This window comes from Pygocentrus nattereri, chromosome 27, assembly GCF_015220715.1.
Source record: "Pygocentrus nattereri isolate fPygNat1 chromosome 27, fPygNat1.pri, whole genome shotgun sequence".
Lineage (NCBI taxonomy): Eukaryota > Metazoa > Chordata > Actinopteri > Characiformes > Serrasalmidae > Pygocentrus > Pygocentrus nattereri.
Window position 1 is genome coordinate 1,861,912 of NC_051237.1, and position 26,872 is coordinate 1,888,783.

Here is a 26,872-nt window from a genome sequence, read left to right on the forward strand (position 1 = left end):
GAGTAAGTGAATGAGTGAGTGAGCGAATGAGTGAATAAGTGAGTGAGTGAGTGACTAAGTGAGTAAGTGAATAAGTGAGTGAGCGAGCGAGTGAATAAGTGAGTAAGTGAATAAGTGAGTGAGCGAGCGAGTGAATAAGTGAGTAAGTGAATAAGTGAGTGAGTGAGTGAGTGAGTGATTAAGTGAGTAAGTGAATAAGTGAGTGAGCGAGCGAGTGAATAAGTGAGTAAGTGAATAAGTGAGTGAGTGAGTGAGTGACTAAGTGAGTAAGTGAATAAGTGAGTGAGTGAGCGAATAAGTGAATAAGTGAGTGAGTGAGTGAGTGAGCGAGTGAATAAGTGAGTAAGTGAATAAGTGAGTGAGTGAGCGAATGAGTGAGTGAATAAGTGAGTAAGTGAATAAGTGAGTGAGTGAGCGAATGAGTGAATAAGTGAGTGAGTGAGTGAGTGAGCGAGTGAATAAGTGAGTAAGTGAATAAGTGAGTGAGTGAGCGAATAAGTGAATAAGTGAGTGAGTGAGTGAGTGAGCGAGTGAATAAGTGAGTAAGTGAATAAGTGAGTGAGTGAGCGAATAAGTGAGTAAGTGAATAAGTGAGTGAGTGAGCGAATGAGTGAGTGAATAAGTGAGTAAGTGAATAAGTGAGTGAGTGAGCGAATGAGTGAGTGAATAAGTGAGTAAGTGAATAAGTGAGTGAGTGAGCGAATGAGTGAGTGAATGAGTGTGGCGTTCATTTGTGCGTTTTGAGGCGGGAGCGCGCACAGTACGGTGGAACCTGTGGATTGTGTCGCGCGCACAGGGGCGGGGACGCGCGTGAGTTCTGCCTCCCACAGCTGTGGGTGAACCGGGGTTTTTCACCGAGGACACCGGGACCGCTAGCCTGCGCTGCTCTCCTCCTCGCAGTGAATGAGAATGGATTGCTCTGAAGAGGCGCAGTCCCTGTCCGACGAAGCCAGCACTCCAGTGGAGTTAAAGAAGGGAATGTCAATCTTTCTGGACGTGAGTAGAACCGCTAAACGCGGGGCAGCGCGCACTGAACGGCTGGCTGTGGAAGCAGCGCTGAGCTGTGCTGATGAACACTGTCAGTTCTGAGCTGATGATAAATATGATGGTGGAGTTAGAGATCGTGTTGCTGTTCCAGACTGTTCATTTTTAACGTTGTGTTAAAGAGTTACATTAATTCTCTTTAGGCTACACGATGGCATATTTATTGTAAGGGTAATACGGTTATTATTATTATTATTATTATTATTGTTATTGTTGTTGTTATTATCATCATTAATATTTAATGGCAAAAGAAGGTGTAGTTTGACAGCCAGTGCTTAAACAACAGGAAAAAAACTCATCCAGATGTTTTCATCCTCTGTGTAAGACTTAAAGAGGATTCATACTGATTTTTAAAAATCCTGTATGACTCAGTGGTTGAGATATAAACAGTCATTCAGAGCAGTTTGATGTGAAATGGTTTATTTATAGAGAAACTTACCAACTCTGATTTATAGTGGAGCTGATAGGAACCAGGAGTCACATTGTCTCCAATAGCCAGTTTATTCACTATCCAACATATATATGTATGTATGTGTACACACACACACACACACACACACACACATATACATATATATATATATATATATATATATATAGCCACACAAAGCCCTCCATGTGCCATTACTGGGTTTCCAAAAATGTGTTAAAATCATCTCAATACTGTAAAGCAGTGTCTCAGGCATCACCCAACATTTTACAATTTAATGTAATGACTCTCTTTGATGTAGTTTTTAGATACATTTATTGCTTCAGACGTCTGGTTGCTATCACCACCACTGTAAAGAGTATGTCCACAATGGAGCACTTCACAACAACATGCTCTGAATGACATTGTACACACTCTAATGGTTGAATTATGCTGAATTTTTTAAGAATAAATGGAATTTACACTTTGATCAGAGGTTTCTAGAACCCTCTGGAGGACCGGAGGAAGGTGTGCCTCAGGCTTAAGTTTCCTATTCTTTTGGCTTCTCTTTGTCTTGCTCATAGAAGTGCATGTCTCCAATTCTGTAAAGTAAAAATGTGATTTAATTTCTAAAGTTGGTTTGTTCAGCATGATTTTGGTGAGCAGGTAGAATGTACCCGTGCTTTTTGCGTGGTGTACAGAAGTCGTTCCACTGGGCTTTATATGCGCTTGGTGATAAGCCAAAGAATGATTAATGTCACTTAATGAAACCTTGTTTTTTACTATGGCTCTCATATTTTGTGTCACCGTGAATGTGGTGAGTGTGTCGCCGCCATAATCCTGACACTGATGGCTAAGATGACACACATCTCCACGATGCTAAAAAAAGAATGATCTTAGTGCTGAGCCTGTTTATGAGATGAATCACTGTTTTGATTAATTGGACTGCATTTAAGAAAAGAATTAAGGCTATAGCTTTTAAGCCTGATATGCTTCCAGTGGCAAATGTTGATCTTCAGGGGGAAAAACCACAAACATTAAGGCATTTTGGTTAAAATAAAAGGGTTGGGTTAATAAAAGCATTGGTCTCTAAAAGAGTGGTGGCATAGATTTGCAGTATTTCCTCTCTCTGGAGGAAGCTAAATGCAGCATGCTCTTGGCATGCACACCACGGTATAATTTTTAGAGTGTGAATATTCTTGCTGTGAAATAACATCCTACTTAATAGAGTGTTACTGAGCTCGGGGTCTGTAGTTTCTCTTAAATCCTGACTGTTCTTAGAAGCTCTCTTTCACTGTTTTACCATAAGCTTAGACCACTGTTTCTTAGGGGTCTATAAAATTTAGTATCACAGTATTTTCCAATTATATCAGAGTATCATGGTATTAGACGATAATTGAGTTCGCATTACTAAAGTCAATGAACGCTTGGCAAAAGAATGTCGCACAAACCTGACCCATAGTACTGTACAAAAGTCAGAGACCACCATTCCTTTCATATCCACTCAAAATTACATTCATTTTCGGCATCAAAGGATCAGCAAACAAATATTTAACAGAAAATGACATAAAAATCTCCAACAACTAACTATAATATCAAAATTTTCAGTGTTTATTTGTCCAGCCTTTGACTTTCTTGATCCAAGTATCCAAGGGTCTGGTCTGGGCTCTGTGGTGGATGCCCATTGTTCAGTCTCTTTCCTTCTCTCACTAATGGCTTCTTAACAGCTACACATCAGACTTTCAGACTCATAGTATTGAGTATCTTCTCACAGTTGAAGGATGGACAGAAACACCTGTGGACTTTTTCAAATCTGAATCAAGAGTGGAGCCTAATTTTCTTCTCTCTCTCTCGCAAAGATGAACGCTTTAAGTTCTGCTTATTTGGGGATAGTTTTGAGTTTTGGTGCTCTACCATGTCTTACGCGGTAGCTAGTGAGTCCCATTTTCTCTATAGTTTTAATCATTTTTTCAACTTCCGTTTTGGAAGCTTCCGTTTTTTTCTCTTATTTTCCTTTGACTTTCCTCTTCGTTATGCAAGGGGATTTATTATATCTAATCTCAGAACTATCTCCTGAAAATGTGTAACTTGTATTTGCCGTCTGTTTTGAGTGGAAATTAAATAAATGAAGGGTGGTCTTCTGATATGTTCTCTTTTCTTGTCTTAAAATTACACCAAAAGCAACCTTATAATGTACTGTAATTGTTTACCAGACAGAAAGTGGTAAACTGTTCTTTCAAAACAATCTGGAGCTCCCACATTTACTGCAGTTAAGCTTTTGTTATCAATATACCTGTATAGATGATGGAACACCCAGCACTAAATACCACTTTAAGAGCTCTCTCCAATGATGATCATCTGAACCCTATGGTACAGAAGTATCTCCTCATGATTAACTGAACGGAGAACTGCTACGTCCAGTTATATTATCACAATGTTCTCTTCTTTTTCAGATATTGAGAAGAGCTGATAAAAATGGTAAGATGTTTTGTTTTCAGTCCTTATTGAGTCCATGCTTGCATAATATATATGTTGCAGGCAATAAGCCCATGCCAAGGCAGACTTAGTTTCTCTGTGTGCCTGTCCCTCTCACGCCAGTGCTGTTGCTCTGTTGTCATGGAAACACTGGACTGTCCATACCTCTATTAATGGCAGTCAATATTTTAGTGCTTTTACACAAGAAACTGTCATTGTGAGCTCATGTTTGGGCCGCCTTTGACTGTCATCATTCTCACAGAAGAGTAGAGAAATTTAGATTTTGTCTTGTTGATCAAGTTGTAGAATTATATTCAAGGCACATACTACAGCTGATAGTTTTGTCGAGCATGTAAGCACTGATAATTGTATTTGTGAGGCAGTTCAGAGACCAGATCTAAGATAAGTAATTAGATTGTAATATTGTTAGACAATCCCAAATTCCCAGAAAATCACATTTACCTAGGTTGGTGTAACACTCCATGCAGGCTAGTGGAGTTTGGTTCACACCACCCTACACAAAGTCCTTGGACAAGACTCCTCACACTACATATAGCCACATCTCTATCATGAATAAATTGTAAGTCACTTTGGATAAGACTAGAACATCTTTTATATGCATGAATGTAAATAAAATAGAATGTAATATGAACTTCATGCAAATCTTGTGCACATCTTTGACTTATGAGGCACTTAGAATTCATAACATTTATAGTGTTTTGTGAGAGATATTCACTATTGAACCTTTCTAACAGTAACCTGGCTATTCATTTGGTGTTCATCCCAGTACAGAACTTTGTTAATCCTTGTTTGTTAATCTGTGTAATCTATATTTCTCAAATATATGTTATTGTACATATTTGGTCCACTTAAATGTACACTATGTAAGATTTGGGAATTTGGCGACCTCTCTGGTTGAAATGTGTAATTGCAGCAAAGCTAAGATACTTTGTCATTGCAATGAACAATGAAATGTACAACATACAATGAAATAGAGCAGCAAACCTAATGGTACATTAACAACGAAAAAAACAACAATGAAGTAGGAATAATAGAAGAATATAAGCTAATATGGAATGTAACATATTAAAGAGAAAAGACAAAATAATTTAAACCTATTATTTAAAATTATAAAAAGAATAAAAATGATACAAATTAAAATAATAGAAAGTAAAATAAAAAAGTATAAAGAATGTAGCAGGTGTGATATTTCTCATGAGAATATTGAACATTTATGGATGATAGTGACTCTATTTACAAACAGTGTAATTTAATAAATACATGTAAAAATGCCAATGAATGTAGACATCTCTTACGATTTAAAACCAGTTTGAAATGTCAGTTGTGCTTTAGATCCCTTGTCCAAGCAAATGATTGTGTGTGTTGAAAGAGAATTCAAAAAGAAAGTTCTACTGCTGTTATTATATCTTCAGCTGTATAAATGTTGATTTTGCATTTGAGACCTAAACATCAACTCCAGACCTTCTTTTTGATAAATACATAAAGGCATATAGCCGACCTGACACCTCCTGACTTTTAAATGATTATTTCAGGCTTTACAGGGCAACTCGCAGCAGTGCATGCTCACCATATTTAGCAAGTTTTTGATGCAGTGATGGTACACCTTTCAATTTTAACAAAATATCTTACGTAGTGCAGCTTTAAATGATAGACTTCACAATGACTTGCCATAACATAGTCATTTACATTTGGCAGACTCTCTTATCCAGAGCGACTTACAATTTGATCATTTTTACACCAGTAGGCAAAGGTGGTGTTAGGAATCTTGCCCAAGGACTCTTATTGGTATAGTGTAGGGTGCTTATCCAGGTGGGGGATTGAAACCTAGTCTACAGCGTAGAAGGCAGAGGTGCTAACCACTACACTATACCAACCACAGGCCTTTGTAAGAGAACTAAATTTCACAGTGGTCTGTCCTCCTCCCCATCACTCCCCTTTCCATTCTTTCTCTTTCCCCCAGTGCTCCTCCTATGTGTCTCATTTTTTGAAATTCAGAATAAGTGGCTGTGTTGCGTGTAGCCTGTGCCGTCATGCTTATGTTCATGCTATTTTGAGTGCATGCCAGTATGACTCACCTCAGGACTTGTGTATGTCACCATTTGCAGACCAACCTGAGGGCACAGGCACACAAGCTCACTGCCCCCTCACATACATTATGGTGGGGCATGTCTGTTTCTACACCTACACAGTGCTCACTCCCAACGGCTCAGAACTTATTATATGAAATACAAATCAGTATTTTCTACACTTCACCCTGTGCCAGGCTATTCACATCCTAGAGAGCTGAAGTTTAGCGTAATTTGATTTGACTCATCAGTTAATTAGCAGGTTTAGTTGGTGTGTTGGAGCAAATCACAAAGCTGGACTCCAGCCTCCCAGAATTGGAACTGAAAACACTGCTCTGTGCCATGTATATGACTGCCTAACAGTGCTGGGGGTAACACGGTACAAAGTAACGTATTGCAGTATTGTAAATACTTCTCCCTGTAACAGTGTTGTAACACATTAACATGATAGCATTACAGTTACTGACTTAAGAATTTCCTTACTCATAATAATCATACCTCTTTAGCAGAGAAATATTATTGATATGTGGTGCATTTAAAATCGCATGCAAAAGTTTGGGCACCCCTGGCCGAATGATGGTATTTATGGAGCCCTGCTGGTGAGATCCCACATAAATAAAAATAATGCCATAATGGCCATGACTTAGTAAGGAGTGGCAATGAGATAATTAAGTCGTGGCCATGACTTGGTAAGATGTAGGAATGAGATAATTAAGCCTTGACCCAGCTTAATAAGGCATTATCTTGTTCCCACGCCTTACTAAGTCGTGTCCACGCATTAGGATCTCGTTCCCAGTGGCTTGGCCACGCATTATTTTTATTTATCTGGGATGTCACCAGCAAGGCTCTGTAGGTTTTGATTTTCAAGGTGGAAATATTTTAGCACTTCCTCTACACGGAACACACTTCTGCACATTTTAATATATAATTGCTGGTTCTTTACTGAATTGACCATATTGGAAAAAATAATTAAACATAAAATGTAGCCTGTGCAATAGTTATGGCACATTTTATATTTTGTGTCTTATTTTTTTCCACTATATTAAACTCAGCGAAGAAACAGAAATTGTGCATGGAAATTTGCAGTAAATACCATATTTGAGTGTAGAGGACAAAACATTTTCACCAACAATTTGACCAGGGGTGTGCAAACCTTTGTGCACGACTGCAGTTTGTCCTATGAGCAGAAACTGATGGAGAGAACAAACAGATCAAATTTCCACAGTAACTCTGCAAGCTTTACAAGATTTAATTTCAAGTGTTTCTGTTTCTGGACTGTTTCTACTGACCACTTTCTAGGTTTTTGAACAACAACAGCTGTTAATAATTTTAATCAAGCACTACCATCTGACTTGGTAAAGGTCAGGTATAGTGAGAGGCCGTTCCAATGAAGTTTACTGTGATTAGCTAATTGTTTCCAAATAAACTACTGAAAAGTTCTAGTTTGTTTCTCTTGTACTTTCTAATTAGTACGGATGTGTTTGGGTTTTAGTGAGCAACATGAGTAATTTAATGGGTATGTAAACTAATGATTAATGAGATTAATTCCAGGAAGTAATGAGTAAAGTAATCCCATTACTTTTTTAAATAAGTAAGTACTGTTTTATGGATGCATTCTTTTGAGTAATTACTCAATGCTGATGCTTTAACACTTTGTTTTACTTTAACAGATGATGGGAAGTTGTCCTTTGAGGAGTTTAAGGCTTATTTCTCAGATGGAGTTCTGTCAGGAGATGAACTTAAAGAGCTCTTCCACACGATTGATACTCATAATACAGAGTAAGTAATAAAGTAATGTATTCCCTGTTTACACGTACTGTATCTATGTAATTTCAACACCAAAGCAATTATTTATAATAATAAATAGTCTTGTGGGGGTAAAAGGAGGCAAAGTATGCTGAGAAACAGATGTCTGTAATTGTAGAACTACAAAGTTCACCTGTATAAAAAGTGGAGCTGATAAAATGGACAATGAGTGTAGATTAGGCCTGTGTTGTAGTGCTTGAGTTCAGCCTCAAAAGCATGAACTAGTGTTCTGGTCTTGGACTGGTCTGAACATCATTTGGACTTGGTCTAATCTCAGCATTGGGAAAAGGTGAATTCTTGTCGAGACCAGTCAAGAGCTGGGCCTCCATCTGGAAACTGGACCTTTTTTCCATCATGATTAAATATCAACAAAACCTTCAAATAGAATAAAACAGTCCTTTCTCTACATGTTTAAATCAAATCTGTTCTGCTGGTTGAGAATCTAATTAAGCTTTCCATGGTGGCTTAATTGGGTGCTGTTTTTCTAGATGTTCATTGGTTCTAAAATTCGAACAATCCCCTGAGAGCAGATCAGAATGTTACCAATTACTAAGTTTTCATTTAATAGGTAAAATAGATGAATGTTGTTTGGTTTATGTTTACTTTGACTTATGCAATGATTCTGGTTTTATAGAAGATTTTATAGAAGAAACTGAGAATAATCACCATCATTTACTTCCAAAAGTTACAATGCTTAATAATAAATGCTTGATATGTTAGTAACTTAGACCATAATATAGTAATAATAATAATAATAATACATTTTAGGCTATGTTTTATTTGATGTTATGTTTTACTAAATATATTATAAAATACATTGTTATTTCTTATAGGATGTATTATAATGAATGTACAATGTACTTTAAATTATATTTATTTTCCCCCCTTTCTTCTTTTTATTTTTTTATATTTAAAAAAAATCTTAATCTGGTCTTTGTCTTGTTTCGGTCTCAGCTACTCCTGGTCTCGGACTTGACTCGGACTCACCACTGGTGGTCTTGATTACCGCGGTAGATTAAGGTCGCACAATGAATTTGGAATCATATTGTTATCAGCAGAAATTTGCTTTTAAAAATAACATCTCAGATAGATGTTTAGATTTGGCCAATGTTTTAAACCAATATTTAATGATGTATTTACCGAGCTCCAGAAGAGCAGAACGTTTAGGTGAACCTAAGCCCCGGGACTACTGAGCCCTGTCACTCAGAACGATAAGCGGCTTAGAATATATATATATTTTAAATGTTTATGTATCAGCATCTACAGATATGTATGTAAAAAATACTTGATATCACCCACAAGGTAGGTGTTAGTGTATGTTGATGCCCTGCCATCTATTTTGACTACAGAGACTTTTTTCTTATCACAGATTTCAATACCAGCACAATATAGATTGAGCAGGGATTCCTCTCTTAGCCCTGGTGCTTTGATGTTTGTTGACAGAGCACTAGGTGCCAAATGAATCTCTCTCTAGCATGGCCACTGTTTGTGTTGGCTGATGGAAGTTACTGAAGCTTACTTGTTTTTAGCTCTTGCCCCCTCAACAGTCCTGTGCCTGATAGCAAAAGTCATAAACACAGGCTTTGTTGTGTGGAACATCTAAGAACTGTGAGGAGGCTTTTACACTGCAGGCCCAGCCTGGAACCTCTTAGCCATGGTTGGCATAGCCTTATCTTTATTCAGCATTAATGTCGGCTATATTCCCTTTCTTAATAACATTTGTTAACCCCTTAAACTTTGATTAGACACTTCTCTAGCTTAAGATCACTTAAGATAAGGGCCTTTTTTGTAGCAGCGTTCGGTGGCAGCGAGTCTTCTGTTTACTTCTGTAATGATAATAAGCACAGTTTAATGGATTTGATTGCTCTGTCATAGATTCACTTAAAGTAAAAACTAGTGCTGTCTGCTAAATTGTTTTTTATTGTCGTAGCTATCTGTGTTTCTGAGAGAAACACGTCATTAAGAGCTTCATTGACAGATTGTATTACTTCATACTCCTCAGTTAGATTATTGGAATAAAGTGGATGAAGAGTTTGAACCTTGCTATCACGTCCTATCATCTGGCTTCTTATGCTGAGTGGTACTTTTGTAATTTTGGCACACTATTGTAATAATTTATCACCTCTCAAATTGTGATATTCAGCAGCTTTATTGAGCATCACATTTTATGTTCATATCATGCAGCCTCATGTGAAGCACATGTCAGCCTAAGAAAGAGAAGTAATGATGTACAAAATATTTGTAATGGTGGGCAAAAAAATATATAATGCATAAATGATCAGAAACAACAGTAATAATAATACAATAACACAATATTGATTTCATACAATAACAATACACAACCAAACAAACAAACAAACAAACACAAACAAACAAAGAACGATTTACATTAACATTTAAAACACCGTTTGCATGTTCTCCCCGTGTCTGCGTGGGTTTCCTCCGTGTTCTCCGGTTTCCTCCCACAGTCCAAAGACATGCAGTCAGGCCAATTGGACGTGCTAAATTGCCCCTAGGTGTGAGTGTGTGAGTGTCTGTCTGTGTCTGTGTGTCTGCCCTGCGATGGACTGGCGACCCGTCCAGGGTGTATCCTGCCTTCCGCCCGAAGACTGCTGGGATAGGCTCCAGCACCCCCCGCGACCCTGACGGAGAAGCGGCTTAGAAAATGGATGGATGGATGGATGGATTTAAAACACCAAAATACTTTTAACTCTGACAAGAAGATTTTTTTTTTTCTGCAGAAAATGTGAGGCTGTTCCGTTACATTCCTGGATATTAACTGTCAAAGATGTCAGTGTGCTTGGAGGAAAATGTTATAACCCCATATCTGCCATGTCACACCTGGCAGGTATATTGCTCAAAAGGAGGGACCCTGCTACTTTCCCTTCCTAACAAGAGCGACGCCTATTACACTCTGTCAGTTTTGGCGCTCGGAAAAGCTGTTAATTCAACATCAATCACGCTGAAACAGCTTATTTGAACTGGACTTTTAAATATGCCAAAGTGTAGTATTGTGCAAAAGCCACAGACCCCTGTATTTATTTAATTTACCTTCAAAATGGACATAAAGTACAAGTTATTCATTTTTCATGGGATTTCTGAGTAGATTAGATATAAAATAATCCAAGGAAAATAAGTGAATAAACACCTTAAACGATTAAAAGACTCACAATTGTGCAAGACCTGGTAGACCACCAAAACTGTCCCCTTTAGATAAACAGCATACACTTAAAGGGTCAAGGGTTCAAGGGTTCTTTAGTAAAGAAAATGGTTCTATATAGAACCATGGGCGCGCAAAGAACCTGATTGCATGATTAAATTGATGGAGAAGTGGAACCCATTTTTGAAATGGGTTGTGAATAGCTCCAAAAAGTGTTCTTCTATTGTTACGTCAGACATTTTACAATAGAAGAACCCTTTCTGATGCTCTATAGAACCCTTTTCAAAAAGCTTCTATATAGAACGATTTACAGCACATTCTCCATCAATCTGAAAAAACCTTTCACAGTGAACCCTTTAATCATGCAAAGGGTGTTTTGAGTGCTCATTTTCTCTACTAAAGAACCCTTGAAGAACCATAGTTTTAAGCGTGCGCTTAAACTCTCATCTTTGAGAGAGACGATTAAATCAAGCTGCTTCAGATCCCAAAACATCCACAGGTGTTTCTGTCCATCCTTCCACTGTGAGAAGAAGACTCAGCGCTATGAGTCTGAAAGGATGTGCAGCTGTCTGAGAAAAGAGACCAAGAAGAGCATTTGCAAATCAAAGAAGCTGATTGTGTTCTCAGAACAATGGACTGACCACCCCAGAGTCCAGACCTCAACATCATTGAATGTGTTTGACATTATTTAGATAAAAAAAGCATAACATGCAAAAACAGCTGAAGTTTGGAGGTGTGGAATATTATTCCTGCAGATTTATTTGAAAAAGTGAAAGCGAGTCTCCAGAAAAGGATGAAAGCGTTAATAAAGGTAAAGGGTGGACACACTAAACATTTTAGTATTATGTTTAGTTGTCAAGGCTTCTGTGCAATTGTCTACATACCTATACAGTGTAAAGGTCGTAGGTACATTATTGAAAACCATTTATGTTGGCAGTAAGTGTTTGTGTTTGTAAAAACACCACAAATAAACAAAAGTACATTAAAAAGCAAGAAGATTTTCTTTGCTTGAAGATCAAAGTTTGGCTACAGATTTCTCCTGGATTTAATTTAATGAAAGATTGACTAGCCAAACCAGGTTTTAGGTATTAGTTGCAAAACACTGGGCTTCCTCGAGGATAGATTTTGACTGGATATTTAATAAAGGAGAGGTGGTTTCTGACTTTTGCACAGTATTGTATGTAATCCAAATCCAACTTTCTGCATGAACTCTAGGACCTTATGAGACAACAGAGCAGTAAATTGGAGGGTGGATGTTTCATGCATTTAAATGACCTCTAACACTTAGACGTTGTGTTTGTTTTTATGTGGTCCGATAACATTCAGCCCCATTAATAATGTTAAAGGAAGTCTCTGTAAATGAGCCCTTGCTGCATGTTCTCCTATCAAATTGCAGATTCTTTCTGATCGTAGATCATCATGACTTAAGCATCATGTTTGGTTCTGAACAGCAAGTGCTTAGAGTTCTCTTATATAAGTATTTTAGTGTATCAAATGGGAACTGAAGTAATTTAGTTGCAAGTCTCCAGGTCTGAAGAGATGCGTGTTCTGTGTATGTCTATGGGGAGTCAGTGTGTTGCGTAAGAAAAAGTCGTGCTCCCTCCAGAGTCTATTCCACGCTCAGCGTGACAGTGGCACCGACTTAATAATGATGTTATGCTTGACTTGTTTTAAATTGTTTAAAACCATTGCTTTTATACCCTACAACCTTTCAATTCTGTTACAAGATATCCTGCTGTTATTTTTTTTAGTGCTTCATGACAGAATCGTGTTGTTTGCTGTCTGTGTTGCGGGGAGACTTTTTTCCTTTGATTTAACAGACAAATTGAGTGATATTAGGCTTATTGGCGATTTACCCCAGGTGGCTTCTGTGGTTTTGTGGTTCTATCAATGTGTTAATTGAAGACTGTGCCTCCTGCTAACAGGTCTAGCCAGACGATCAGCTAGCCGTCTGGCCCATCAGATCACTGGGTTTGCCTGACCGCAGAGCTTGTGCTGCCTCTAGGATGGCAGCAAACACAGACAGTGATCACTACTAGATCACTGTCACACATCACAAATCTGACAGTCCGCAATTCTGAAAGCAGAATTATGGTGGCTCTGCCCATCCATATCTAGCACAAAACAACAGATGACCGCACACATGCAGTGATTGAACACTGTCTGGACAGTAGACAGGTTAAGTGTACTCATTTACAGCATTTGGCAGACGCTCTTATCCAGAGCGACTTACAGTTTGATCATTTTACACAGGTAGGTGAAGATGGTGTTAGGAGTCTTGCCCAAGGACTCTTATTGGTATAGTGTAGGGTGCTTACCCAGGTGGGGATTGAACCCCAGTCTACAGCGTAGAAGGCAGAGGTGTTAACCACTACACTACACTAACCAACCACACATGTACTCATGACTAGGTTTAATTAAAGATGCTGTTCTGAAATCACAATTAAACTTGCTAATACAAGAAGTACTTAGAATCTTTATAAGTACATAAAAAAGCATATTAAAAGCGATTATAAGTAATCAGACCTTAGATATTTACAAGGATTATGTTATGATCTAGGGCGGCACGGTGGCGTGGTGGGTAGCGCTGTCGCCTCACAGCAAGGAGGGCCTGGGTTCGATTCCCCGGCTGGGTGACCGGGGTCCTCTCTGTGTGGAGTTTGCATGTTGTCTGTGTGGGTTTCCTCCGGGTTCTCCGGTTTCCTCCCACAGTCCAAAGACATGCAGTCAGGTCGATTGGACATGCTAAATTGCCCCTAGGTGTGAGTGTCTGTCTCTGTCTGCCCTGCGATGGACTGGCGGCCCATCCAGGGTGTATCCTGCCTTCCGCCCGAAGACTGCTGGGATAGGCTCCAGCACCCCCCGCGACCCTGACGGAGAAGCGGCTTAGAAAATGGATGGATGGATGGATGGATGTTATGATCTATTTAAATCCAGTGCATTGACTAAGATAGTAATAAGTTAAATGTCCTCAAAAGCAAAATTTAATAGGGCCCTTTTTTTTTGGAAGCTGGCTGTCCCAAACCCTGATCCCTAAATAGACACTTGTGAAAATAATGCTTACATTTCTTTTGTATTTATTTATTTTTTTGAAGATGCTTTGATTTAGATGAAACTGAAAGATTTAGATTCATCATGAGTTTAAATAAAAAAAAATCCAAAAACCTGCTGTTTCGTGTTTTTATGTCACCACTGAGTTGTAGTCCATCACTGCATCCCTGTCCCTTGTGGCCACATGGTGAGCAATTAGATTGTTTTGAAATAAACCTGTCCCAAAGTCTGAAAATCAATGTGTAACATTTAGAACTGTCAGTGCAGAAACACATATTTTCTGCAATTCCGTAAACTTTTTGTGTTTTAATAAAATATTATGATTTTATGTGTGCACAACTGTGCAACGCTGTGCTTGTTATTCATGTAATGGCCAGTGTTTTTGAGTAAGGTTGGTAAGGTTTCAGAGGCATTATAATTTTGTGTGTGTAATGGGGGTGGCACAGGAGGCAGCGCTATTGCCTCACAGCAAAAAGGTCCTGGATTCCGTTTCCCATTCAGATGACCAGGATCTCTTCTGTATGGAGTTTGCATATTCTCCCTGTATCTGTGTGGGTTTCCTCCAGGCCCAAAGACATGCAGTAAGGCTGACTGGACAGACAAAAGTCCCCCTAGGTGTGAATACATATGTCTGAGTGTCTGCCCTGCGAGGGACTGGCGAGCTGTCCAGTCCAGGGGGCATCATGCCTTCCACCCAATGACTGCTGGTTTTCTACATGATTTTGAAAATGAATGTGTGACAAAATGGACTGTTCACGCATTTATTTTAATTAAATAAACATAATTAAAACATTGGGTCATTCAAAGTGAAAGGATTTTAGTCTAACCTCTGACTGCGAACCAGTTCTATAAATGATTCATATACACATCGGTGCTGGGCCTTTGAACTGTATCCAACATAAAAGTACAGTTCTTTGAATTACCTATTGAGCTTATTAATTATTGAAACTCATTTGTTGACTCTTTGGGGTTTATGAATCTATGGACAGCAGAAATAACTGTATGATCTCTTTCTTCCAGCAATGTGGACACAGATGAGCTGTGTGGTAAGAAGAGATTTTTTTTAAATTTATGATTGAGACAGTGATAAGACATTGTGTCCTTCTTTGTATGGGCAGTGTGCGTCTGTGGTGACTATCAGTCTAGTGAAACGTCCTTACTGTGCTTTAGCTTGGCTTGTCACACCTGCTCTCAATGGGATACAGCTTTAAAACAGCCTTGTATAAATAATTAATCTAATTCAGAAGTTTAAAATATTAAGTCAAGGGATTTTGTAAAAGAGTGAGATGGCTATCTTGTTTATTATGACTGTTATGTGTCATTCTCAGAATACTTCTCTCAACATCTTGGGGAATATGAAAATGTTCTTGCCGCTTTAGAAGACCTGAACGTCTCTATATTAAAAGCTATGGACAAAACCAAAAAGGTGAGTGATTTTCATGATTGTTTTGCATTGTAGTGCACCTACTGTACAACTTCATGTAGCCACATACATTGATTTCCAGTAAGTTGTGCAGGCAAGTAGTTCTTTGATTGTTCATGCATCTGTATAGAGCCATCGTCTTTACAAAAGAACCCTTGAAGAACCATCTTTTGTAAGAGTATAGATGCAGCGTATGTTCACATAGAGGCCCCTTCTGAAAATAGTGCTTATATTTGCTTTGGACGGATGTTAAGACCCATATTTCTCAAACACGTCAGTGTGTGTCATGGATTGTGTGAAGTTTGTTTTGTTTCTCCACACATTAATGTTCCCTTCACGCTGATGGAGGCGTGTCTTCATCATGCCTGTCTATAAAACTTGTCTACAAAAAAAGTCTATTAAAAAATGCTTTGTTCTGTGTTCATGTTTGTGCTTTTTTGGCGTTTGATGTTGATGCGAGGTTTGTGTTTCGTGACAGAGCCTTTATAATTTTACTGTCACAGTCTCTTGTGAACCGATTGTTCCTGTGCTCTAGAACGTGTCTGTGGTTTCATAACCGTGGAGGTTGTTTGCGAGTTGCTCAGGGTTTTTTTGAACCCCTTTTTTAAAAAGCGCAACAAATTCTTGGTTTTTCTATGCTCAGCTTCTTGAACTCTTGAATGACTTTTGTCTGATAGTTAGTTCTCAGGTTGAAACCTGTAAAGGAGAACACCAAAGCAGACAATGGGGCTGTTCAACACCAACAGTTTGGATGGAGTAATGGGAATCATTGGAGTTGATTTTCACATAATAATCTTTCCAGAAAATTCCAGTATCCGACACCGGAAGAAATAAAGGTCCTGTGCAGGTACATTTTTTGTCCATCGGGGTACAAACAATATAAATGTTCCCTCAAAGATACAACAGTGGTTTTAAGGTCCAGTTGTCTACCTCAAGTACGTTTTTCCCCAGGAAAAAAAGAACATATTGGTTGTGTGGAGTCAATACAACTTCTTTTTATTTCAGCAGATTTTGGTACAATTATGTTCCTTGACTAAAGCTACTGAGATGTACCCTAGAGGATACCACCCCAGTGACAAGAGGGGCACTGCCCCAGTGACAGTTTCATACTTTTATTTCTGAGAGTGAAGAATTGGGCAAATATAAATAATATTTTACATTAGCAAGGCCATTTGAAGGAGTAAAACTAGACAAATTGATTAACTAACAGGGCTGGCCACACTCTCAGAATAAGAGTCAGGGAACATAATTGCATCATAATCTGTTGATTGTATTGTGTATTGGTTGATGTTGTACTGACTCCACACACCCTGTCTCGTCTCCAGGCTTTTTATTTTATTGTTCTGTTTTAAACATTAGGTTATGAATAGGTATTACTCGTTTAAGGTACACAAGCGGATATGTTGTAACTAGCAATTTTGTTTTTTTGTAAGCCAATGATTGAATTTTACTGTGTTTTCTGCTTGGCTAAAGTAAATACAGTGTTTGGAAGGATGTATTTTTTTCATACAGGCTGGCTAGACAGTGACAGCATATTTGTGTGCGTACAGTTGCGGGCAAACTTCAGTGTCACCATGTGGAATTGATTCCAAAGCTTAGAAGAGGAGACATTTATTTTCATTGCGAACAATTCTGAGGCTTAGCAGATACCAAGGTCTGAGGCTTGGTGATGTTTCACTCTTGTAGTTGTCATGGCCAGTGATAACCTCTGACATATGACTATTTATTATCTGGTTCATTTGCCTCAGCACTTCTGTAAAATGGGTGGCTGAACAGTGATGTCTTGTTATTCCAAAATGATGAACAATGCCAGTAACGTTAACTGGGTTATGTTCTATACCCTCATATTGAGTTAAACACTACTGTCTCAGTATGAACTGGACTGTAAAAGATGAAGTGAGCATAAGGTGTGATGTACATAGATGTTTATTTGCTAGTCTTTTTTCACCTTGTTGCATCTTCCACAAAATAGAACCATCAGTGACAGCTATAAGCAGTAATTGGTATTGGATGCCTATTTTGTGTTGCGATCAGCAGCAGTTTTTCATATTCTGTCACTATGTCCTCTGACTCTTTTACCTAGCATATTACAGCCGTTCTCCCAGAATTGCTCCAGCTCCAGTCTATAAAAACCTCACACCTGCTTTTTTTTTTTTACTTCTACACACAGCCATGCTTCATTCATACTGACACTCTGTTAGTGTAAAAGGCCAATATCACATTTTTCTTAAATTCCATGTATGGCATCAGTGTGTTTATGTATCAAAATAGCTGTAATTCATGTTTACATGACCCTTTTCCTTTCTCCCTTCATCTGAAAGAGGTTGTTTTTGTGACTGTGCATTTAAGACTATATACACAGTGCTATGCAAAAGTCTTAGACACTCAAGACACATTTTCAAAATCTATTTATTGTGTAGTATGTGTTGATTTGCTGAGAAAAGTGTTAATATTTAATAAACAACATTAATAGAATATTAATTCATAATGTATTTATATTCATAATTATTATTATCATTATATACATAATAAATAGTGATGTTCTGGATGTTAGTGTGTTTGTTTAACCATTTTCAAGCCGCTCCTCGAGGAAGCCCAGTATTATATGTAGTTATAAAGCAGCTCCTGGTTTGACCAATCAGTGCTTCAGTAAATTGAGCTCATGATGTAATTGATGATATTAACGAGTCTCTGTGGCGGCTGTGAAAGTGTCAAGAAAAAATATGGACCCAAGAAATTCTTGTTACTTTTTATTGTTTTTATGTTTATTTGAATTATGAATAAGACTTTATTCTGATGTATATTGTGATAAACTCACTGCTGAGGTCAATTTTCTTAGATGCCTAAAACTTTCGCACAGTACTGTATGTATATATATATTGGCTGCTCTGTACCGTACCTCTTTTGAAAAGCAGTCTGGACTGAAACTCTCCTTATAACTTCAGTGTGAATGGGTGGAGCTAAACTGCTGTAGGCTAATTTGATGTAAATATGCTGGGTTTTTGTGACATCACAAGAACAAAGGAACTGAAAACAGGCTGTTTTCGCAGTCCAGTGTCCATATGGACTGGGCAGTAAATGGTTTTGATATTTTAACGGTGTTGAAAAATAGAAAATGCATGGCTTTTCATGATGTGAGTCCTGTAAGTATGTATGCATTTATACAAGTATTTTGATTATAATTAATAAGCAGGTAATGTTGGAAATGTGGCTGCAGTTTTCTCAATACTTACTGATACAGAATTAATTAGTCTGTGAACCAATTTTGATAAGGGCCTATAGTACTGTTATTATACAGTGCAGACTACCTGGGAAGTATGCCTGTAATTGGGCATAGTCTGGAATGTAGTAAAAATCCATTCAAAATCTGCTAAATATAGATCTGTGATAGTTTGAAGTAGTTCAGTGTTGTGAATGTTAACCATAATGCATTTTATTGCAACTTCAAAGACAGTATAGACATAATAGACATAATAGCATGTCTGGGAGACCAGTTTAGTGCCAACAGTCCTGCTAAAAATACAATCTGTAAAGTGATCTTTTGGCTTTGATCTAGCCTTGCTGTTATGTTTATTATTCTCAGTAATGCTGATATATGCATGCTCATTACTCAGATCTGAGAAATAGCTCTTATCTTCCAGAGCTGAGACTGCATGTCCTTGTTATCATGAAAGGCCAGCCTGAGCATCATAGAAGAACACAACTACCAAATGTATTCTTCAGACGTTGCAGAGACACTTAACCGAGGCCAGTTACTGCTTTGCTCAGATAACAAATTGCTGAGACCCTGTGTCCAGACCCTGCAGAGACACCACAATGCATGGCAGAGGGTTAGTTTCAGGCGTTAAAGGGCAATAGTGTTTGTGATTTGGCTCTGAAGAAAACACAATGATGTCTCACCCATATAAATCAGCATATGGTAGAGAAATTCTTTATATATGGATTAAAACAGAAATATCTTTTTTTAAAATACAATTCACTTTCCATCAGAACATTCTCCATAAAATAAATAATAATAAAAAAAAATATTCAAGAGATGACAGAAATAACATTCTGAACACAGACATATGTCAGGGATTCTGACAGCCAGGACGCAATGTGAGTTCATATCTTAAAGGCTCCATATCCTGCAATTTTCTTGTATTTTATTTTTCCCTGAGGTCCACTTATGACATTAATGTGTTTTTATGTACCAAACATTATCATAAAAATGTAATTTGACATACTCAACCAAGATCCCTTTAAATTAAACAGGCTATTTTAGTTAAGACTAAAATATGTTCATAAGCTATGTTATACATTGCACCTAATTGGCTGTCCTGTATTGCACTGTACTAGCACACCTAGCATTAGCATAAAGACATGGGGCCAAACTGTCATATCCTGAGTTTTTTTGTGACATCATAAAAACAGTGAACTTTAAACGAGTACTGGGTAACTGTGTTAACATACTGCATTAAGGCTGCACTGTGTATGTTATGGGGATTTGGAGTCCTCACTGGCACGCAATGTGTGGTGGAACATTTTGCAACCAAAGCATTTTGCGCCTTGGAGCCCTTCGTCAAGTGGATGAATCTGGATTGTGAGTGTGTTGAATCAGAATTCAACGAGAACTCAAGTTAATTCAAAACTTGGTAAAGGACTAGTTTTCCAAGAATGTAAGTGAATAATCTACTGTTCCTCATCAGTATAATGTTCGTTATACATTTGAGAACTAAACAGCAAGGAGTATATAACCTGACATGGGAAATATAGCCTGACTTTGACTTTTGACTTATTATTTAAGGCTTGGGGGTCTCACATTAGCACATAGACAGAGCATTTTACGTGGGCTTTTTTCCTGCTGGTCAAGTAGCAAAACTTAAATTTTAAAAAGACAAAAGTCCTACATAGTCCAGCTTTAATCTCCTTTATTTTGAAAACAGTGAGGTTTGGTTTTCCATGATATGAGCCTTTTAGCCCTATCTTACTTAATGTGCAGGCTGCGATGCACTCAGAATGTTTGTCTCCTTTAACTCATTAAGATCTGACCACAGAGTAGTTGGTGAGTGTCCATGTCCACACTGGTGATAGAAAAACAGATCAGCATGTGGAATTGCAGGTTTTATGTGCTACCATGTTGTTGATCACTGTATAAAAGAAGCTCTGTGCTATTTTTATTGTTGGTTGCACTGTGTGTGCACACCTTCAGAATGCAGTTCAGATTGCCATTGAAAAATACCTATTATTGATTTGTTGTTGTTATTGATTAGACCATTTTAATCAACAATAAAAGAAGACTGAAGTATGAAGTATGTGCATATTTATATACTGTATGACTGCATGCTCAAAATGGCAGTTTCTGGTACAAGCAGTATAAACATCCATACATTTTCAGCTTTGTTAGTTCACATTCTTTTCATATCAAAATAAATGCGACAACAGCATTGATAAATCACATTATTAAAGGAGAAGAGTAGATTACAAGTCATAAACTGCTGCTTTGGCCTGGTATTAAAGGGTTAAATGTTGGAAACGGGAGATTAGCATAGATGCTGGCTGTTTTAATACTGCATTCACACTTTGTCGTACATATTTTAAGCTGAAGTGTGACATTTTTGGGGCATGTTGTGAAAATCCAGTTCAGATGCTGAAGCGGAGAAACAGTTGCTGCACACTAAAAGGGCAGTGAGGAGAGTGACAACAGACGATTGCAATATCTACAATTCAATTACAGGTGAGATGTGGAGATTACAAACTGGCGAGGATGCTTGGGGACCAGCAGAATTGACCATCATTTCTTCAAAGATAAACCTCTAAGCAGCAAAGCCAATTTTCTCCTGTCATATGGGGTTTATGATGAGTGATTACATCTTTAGCAACCAACAGATTTATCATAGCTAACCTTAGAGACGACTGTGAAAAATAAAGGGGTTTGACAGAAATAGTGTGTGGTATTGATTTTCCTCTGTCTCGTACGCCAGATTGGGATATATTTTCCTGCCAATCATATGTTACACTGGAAACATTACAATGTGGTGCTGATTGAACTGTGGCTGCGTAGGAGAGCCAGCTGCTGTTGCATGTGCATGCTGCCCCTGTAGACAAACAACACCAGCAATATACCAGCAGATGTTTCAGCCTTTTATATTATTATTAAGAAAATGTCACCTATGAGAGCTGGGTGAGAAGGCAAAACACTTTGGGGGTATCTAAAGGCATTTTAGCATAAAATCTCTCCAAAGTTTAGTTTAAGAAAGGTGGGAAACAGACTCTTTCATCAGTTAACCATTCAATCATGTGTTAAAGCCTGTGTTCATTACCTTGAGGCAGCTGATGGATCTAAACAGTCAATACTGTGTTTGTGATGTCTTACCTGGCAAACTACTCAGGCAATGAAATGGTAGTGACAGTTTACATTCCTTGAATGCAGTAAGGATGTACAGATATGGCATTTCTGGGCTGATAACAATAACCTGTAATTACCACCACCTTGTTGTGGCTGATGCTTATAACAAATTGCATTTTAAAAGAAAATCACATTATAAGGTTTATATGAAGTGTAAGAAAGTTTAAAACTTGAAAGATGGATCAATAATTTTGATTAGACTAGTCTATTGGGCTTGTGAGTGGCACTGCGGACTAATCGTCGGCCCTATTATTGAGTTCAATCCCCAACAATGCATCGGCCATATGGCTGAGACTCCAACGTAACTGGGTGGGTAGAAAAGTCCTCTATTTTTAATTATTGGTTGTAATTATGGTTGAATGCAAAAGATTGAACACCCCTGGTTACATTACATTTTGTTGTTTTTCTAAGTGAAAATAAGTTTAAACATTATCTACAGGGAACTGTTTTACTGCACAATTTCTATGTATTTGCTGAGCTTAACATATTGGAATAAAATTAATTTAAAAAATAAAATATGGTTTAAATTTTGCACAGGCCACATTTTACGTTTTAATTCTTTTCACCAATATGTAAAATTCTGCAAACAGTAATTGTGTAATAAAATGGTGGATGTGTTCAATTATTTTCACTAAGAAAATAAAACATTTAATGCAGCTGTAATTTCAATAATGAAGAGATACATCAGCATCATGCATTCACCTGCTTTGACTTTTCTGTGGAGCTGCTTTGTTAAAAATGCTGGCCTTACACAGGACCATGGGAGAGATGTGATGTTTTGTGTTGGTTAAAATGGCTGCAGGTGATGGAGGTCTGTGCTACTGTGACTCATGGCTGGGCTCTTAAAGGTCATCTCTCTGTCTCTGTCTGCCCACCCTACTCAATCTGCTTTGATAACAGCTCTGTGAGAGAAAGTGTGAGAGAGCCATAGTGCTAGATACAGAAATGTGAGAGTGGAGATTCCAGTTGTTGTCCCTGGGTCCCTGGTTTCAGCACCTTCTGGGTCTTGAGACCTTTGAAAAGTCTAATTTACCTGATTGCCCCCATAACCCAAATTTGGTCCAGTAGCTGAAACATGTTTGGTGTCTCAGGTTTGCTTCTTTTTGTGCTAGATCTATGAGACTAAAGTAGCTGACAGTTAATGGCAGAGTACTATACTGTACCAATCAGCCTGGTTCAAACTACATACCTAGCACTTGCCTTAAACTGTTGAGAAACAAGTCTCAAACAGACTTGCTTATGTGGTTTCTGGCACTGTATGATATACTGTATAAAGTACAGACCAAATCCAGGCTTTAGTATATCTGCTGTTACTGTTTTTAGCTGTGCAGGTTGCTTTTGTTTGTAGCTCTTGTCTGTGGCCTGTCTGGTTTGTTGAGCTGCCATTTAAACACAGTTAAGAGGCAGCTCACCATTGTTCAAGTGCTCACTTTCAATTTACATGATCTTGATCCGGCGCATCCATTTATTTGAAAGACCTGTAGCATGACCTCCTTCAGCATGCACCATCCTCCTCCACAATGGCACACCTGATTGAAAAATATCCACAAGGGGCTTGGGTACTTGGCACCAGGTGTTTTTGCTAATTTCAGTCTAATGCATTCTGGTTGACTTTATTCCTCTGTTTTATTTAGCAGGATGGTGGCACTTTAGTCTGGAATCTCTTAAAACATGATGAAAACATTTTTCCTGGTCAGACCTTCACCAGAAATGAAAAAAATGACATGTAATTGTAGAATTGTAAAAGTTATTGAAGCACATTCTCCTCAGTGAGATATGAATTGTGCCATAGGTTTTTAATTAGTGCTTTAATTACAGAAAGTGGTTCTGTGAGTATTAAACATTCTACAACTTTATTTTATTTTATTTGAAAAAAATTGTGGTTTGTGCAATGGATAAGGTTTTCTTTGAATGTCATCCAGTGCATAACTTTTTTCTTTTCATCATCACCTGGTTCACAGGGAATAATGATAAACCCCTGGCCTGCTGAAATGATTCTGACATGAGCCATAACTGGTCTAATAAGATTTGTGATCAAAGCCATTCTCAAGCCACTTGGGGCTTGTTATCCACAGTAACTGAAAGAGAGTCTGCAGAGAGCGAGGACTCGATGCTCTATAAACTCTCTTTCTCTGATGCGCAGGAGTACCAGGAGGCCACGCACCTGGAGCAGTTCGTGACTCGTTTTCTGCTGAAGGAGACGACCAGCCAGCTGCAGTCCCTCCAGAGCTCGCTGGAATGTGCCATGGAGACCACGGCCGAGCAAACCCGCCAGGAGAGGCAAGACGCTGCGTCTGTACACACACAGCAGTCTAGGGTTACAAACACCACTTATGGCAAACATGACAGCACATACAGAGTAGCTTCAGGAAGAATTCATTTTTTATACAGTACTGTGGGGGACCACCCTTCACTAGTCAAACCAGCCATGAAGTACAAGCTGTTATTAGTCTTCAGTGTCAGGAAAACAAAGCAGAAAGTTACACAGACAATTAATATAATTTCATGTTTTATAGTGTGTACACCCTTTGCCTTTGTTACAGCTTCCGTTTCCAGTTTTCAGCTTTAGCTTTTCCAAAGAAATCTGCAGGGATATTTTTCCACAACTTGAAATTTGGTCATATTTTCTGCTTCTTTTAAAGTGGAAATATGACACACAAAAGTAAAAAAAGAATTTTGAGTTAAACACAGCACCTCCACACTTTTACTCCCCACGGTTTCAGCCCAACACCACATGTGTAATATAAATGTGTGAGGGGTGAACAGTGTGGAGTCACTGAAAATGTGTTATTTTATATGCTCTTTACAGGGCAAGGAATCTGGGGTTGAAATAATAATAAATTGCAGTTTTTCTTATGGTAAACATTGAAAATAGGTCCACAGACACCAACTCCACACAAGGGTTAATGGGTATTTTGGAAATTAAGCAGATGAAATGGGTGGTCTCTGACTTTAGCACAGTACTGTATATAGACAGCAGGTGTAATTTATATTTATGTTTACTTCTGTTTACTTTCTGCTGCAGTCTGCTCATTAATCCCCATAATATCAAGGCAGAAGCACAATTTTGGGAATCTTTGGAAATGTCTTTAAAATAAAACACTGAAATATCTATTTCAGTCCTTTTGATTTGATCCCTTAAATTGAGCTCATTTACATACTTTTGACTTTAATTATCCTAGAGATGTTTCTAGAGCTTGATTAGTCCACCTGTGGCAGATCCGACTAACTGAATTTCAGGATTGGCCCCTCCCAGTCCTCCATGTGCTTTTGTTTTCATTGATTTCTTCCCGGTCCTGCCCCCTTGTTCTCAAACTCTGCCCTTGATTATTTTCACCTGTGTCTTGTTAACCTGTATTTAAGCCCTGTGTTTTCCCCTGTGATTTTGCTGATCTTTGTATTCTCTTGTAGTGCATTTTCGTGTGGTGTATCTTTCCTGTGGTGTTTTGCTTGTTCCGGCCTCCGTGCTGTTTCCAGTCTGTGTTTAGTTATGTTCTGTCCGTGTTGGCTCGTTGACCCTGGACTGTCTTGACCCTGAGTGGGGATTTGCCCGTAATAAATCTCGCTTCTCTCAGCATATGCGTCCGCCTCATCGACGCTCGCACACGTTACACTAAAAACTGAGAAAGGTGAATATACACGAAAAAAGGAAATAAAATAACCACCGAAAAAAGACGGCTGCATGCAGATCACGAAAGGAAAAATTGGACAAATTGAAATCTAAATGTATTAGTAATAAAAAGGTTTCCAAGCCATGGAACTCTCTATAGACCTCAGTGACAAAATTCATGTGAACAGTCCAGCATTCAACTGCTAAAGCATTTGACGTTCCCAGTTCATTATTATGAAATAGGAGAAGTTTTGAACGAACAGGAATGTTTGTAGAGACTGTTCAGCCAAGCTCTCGGCCAACCAAAAACTCAATAGACACTAATAGAGTTTCAAAGATCGGAGACCTTGCCAGAAGGACAGGCATCTCTGTAGCGCTCCATCAGTCATATCTGTAAGGTAGAGTGTGCAGACAGAAGTCACTTCAGAGTAAAAGACATATGACAGCCCACCTGGGGTTTGTCAAACTGCACTTAAAGCAGTTTGAAAGCAAGAGGAAAAACATTCTCTGGTCTGATGTGATAAAACAGCTCTTTGGGCTGGATGCTAATTCCTAGGATGTGCACACTTCTCACTGGCAAGGACAAACACTTCATAATATGTCTTAATGAATTAGTGAATGTCTTTGAATCCCCCAGAAAGCCCAGACTTTTACCCCATTGGAAACCCACTGAAGAGATGTGTAGAGAAAACTGTGATTATACAGTAATACACAGATTGCATCCAATCAATTTGACAGAGTTGGGAAGAACCTGCAGGAATAATGGGAAAACTAACCTAAATGTTATGTTATCCAGATGTGCAAAGCTGGTAAATGCTTACCTAAAAGACTCTCTAGTAGATGCTCTAGTGGGGCAGGACCATAAATGGTATTCAAATCAGGGACTTGATTTGTTACTCAATGCGATTCTATTCAAGACAAGCATTGATTGAAGATGTAGTGGCGCTGAAACGCTCAATGCAGCACTGACCACTGGCCACTTCCAACCATTATGCAGCATTTTTGTTCTGTGAGGGTTTGCTGTCCCTCCTGTTCCATTTTGCTGCTCTGCCACGTTTTTTTCTTTTGTTGTTTTGTTTTTGTTGTTACTTGTGCTATTTAACTGTATGCAACAATCCTTTTGAGTACTTTAACACACACAGTCAATATTTACTTGACTATGTAAGACACTCTGTAGGATAGTTTATTTGGAGGAGAAGCAGATGGTTTCTATGTGTAAGAGGATTTTTGCTTTGATTGAGTTCTCAATATTGAAAGTACAACTGATACAGTCATATGCAATAGTTTGGGTGTATGAATACATGTTTTGTTGAGTTTTTTCAAAGTAAAAATAAGTTAGCATGTCCACAGAGAGCACAATTACAGTTTATTTGCTGAATGTAAAATATTTGGAAAAAAAATCTAAAATGTATCCTGTGC

At 38.3% G+C, this 26,872-nt stretch overlaps 1 protein-coding gene across 1 annotated transcript in view; it reads left to right on the forward strand.

Moving 5' to 3' along the window:
- The first annotated feature begins 765 nt into the window (after positions 1 to 765).
- necab1 (N-terminal EF-hand calcium binding protein 1) overlaps positions 766 to 26,872 on the forward strand; it is a 49,987-nt gene continuing 23,880 nt past the window's right edge. Inside the window, exons 1-6 of the mRNA XM_017708642.2 lie at positions 766 to 996; positions 3,907 to 3,931; positions 7,686 to 7,794; positions 15,053 to 15,078; positions 15,361 to 15,458; positions 23,987 to 24,123. Coding sequence (XP_017564131.2) covers positions 904 to 996; positions 3,907 to 3,931; positions 7,686 to 7,794; positions 15,053 to 15,078; positions 15,361 to 15,458; positions 23,987 to 24,123 — 488 coding nt within the window. The 5' untranslated portion in view covers positions 766 to 903. The remainder of the gene's footprint in view (positions 997 to 3,906; positions 3,932 to 7,685; positions 7,795 to 15,052; positions 15,079 to 15,360; positions 15,459 to 23,986; positions 24,124 to 26,872) is intronic.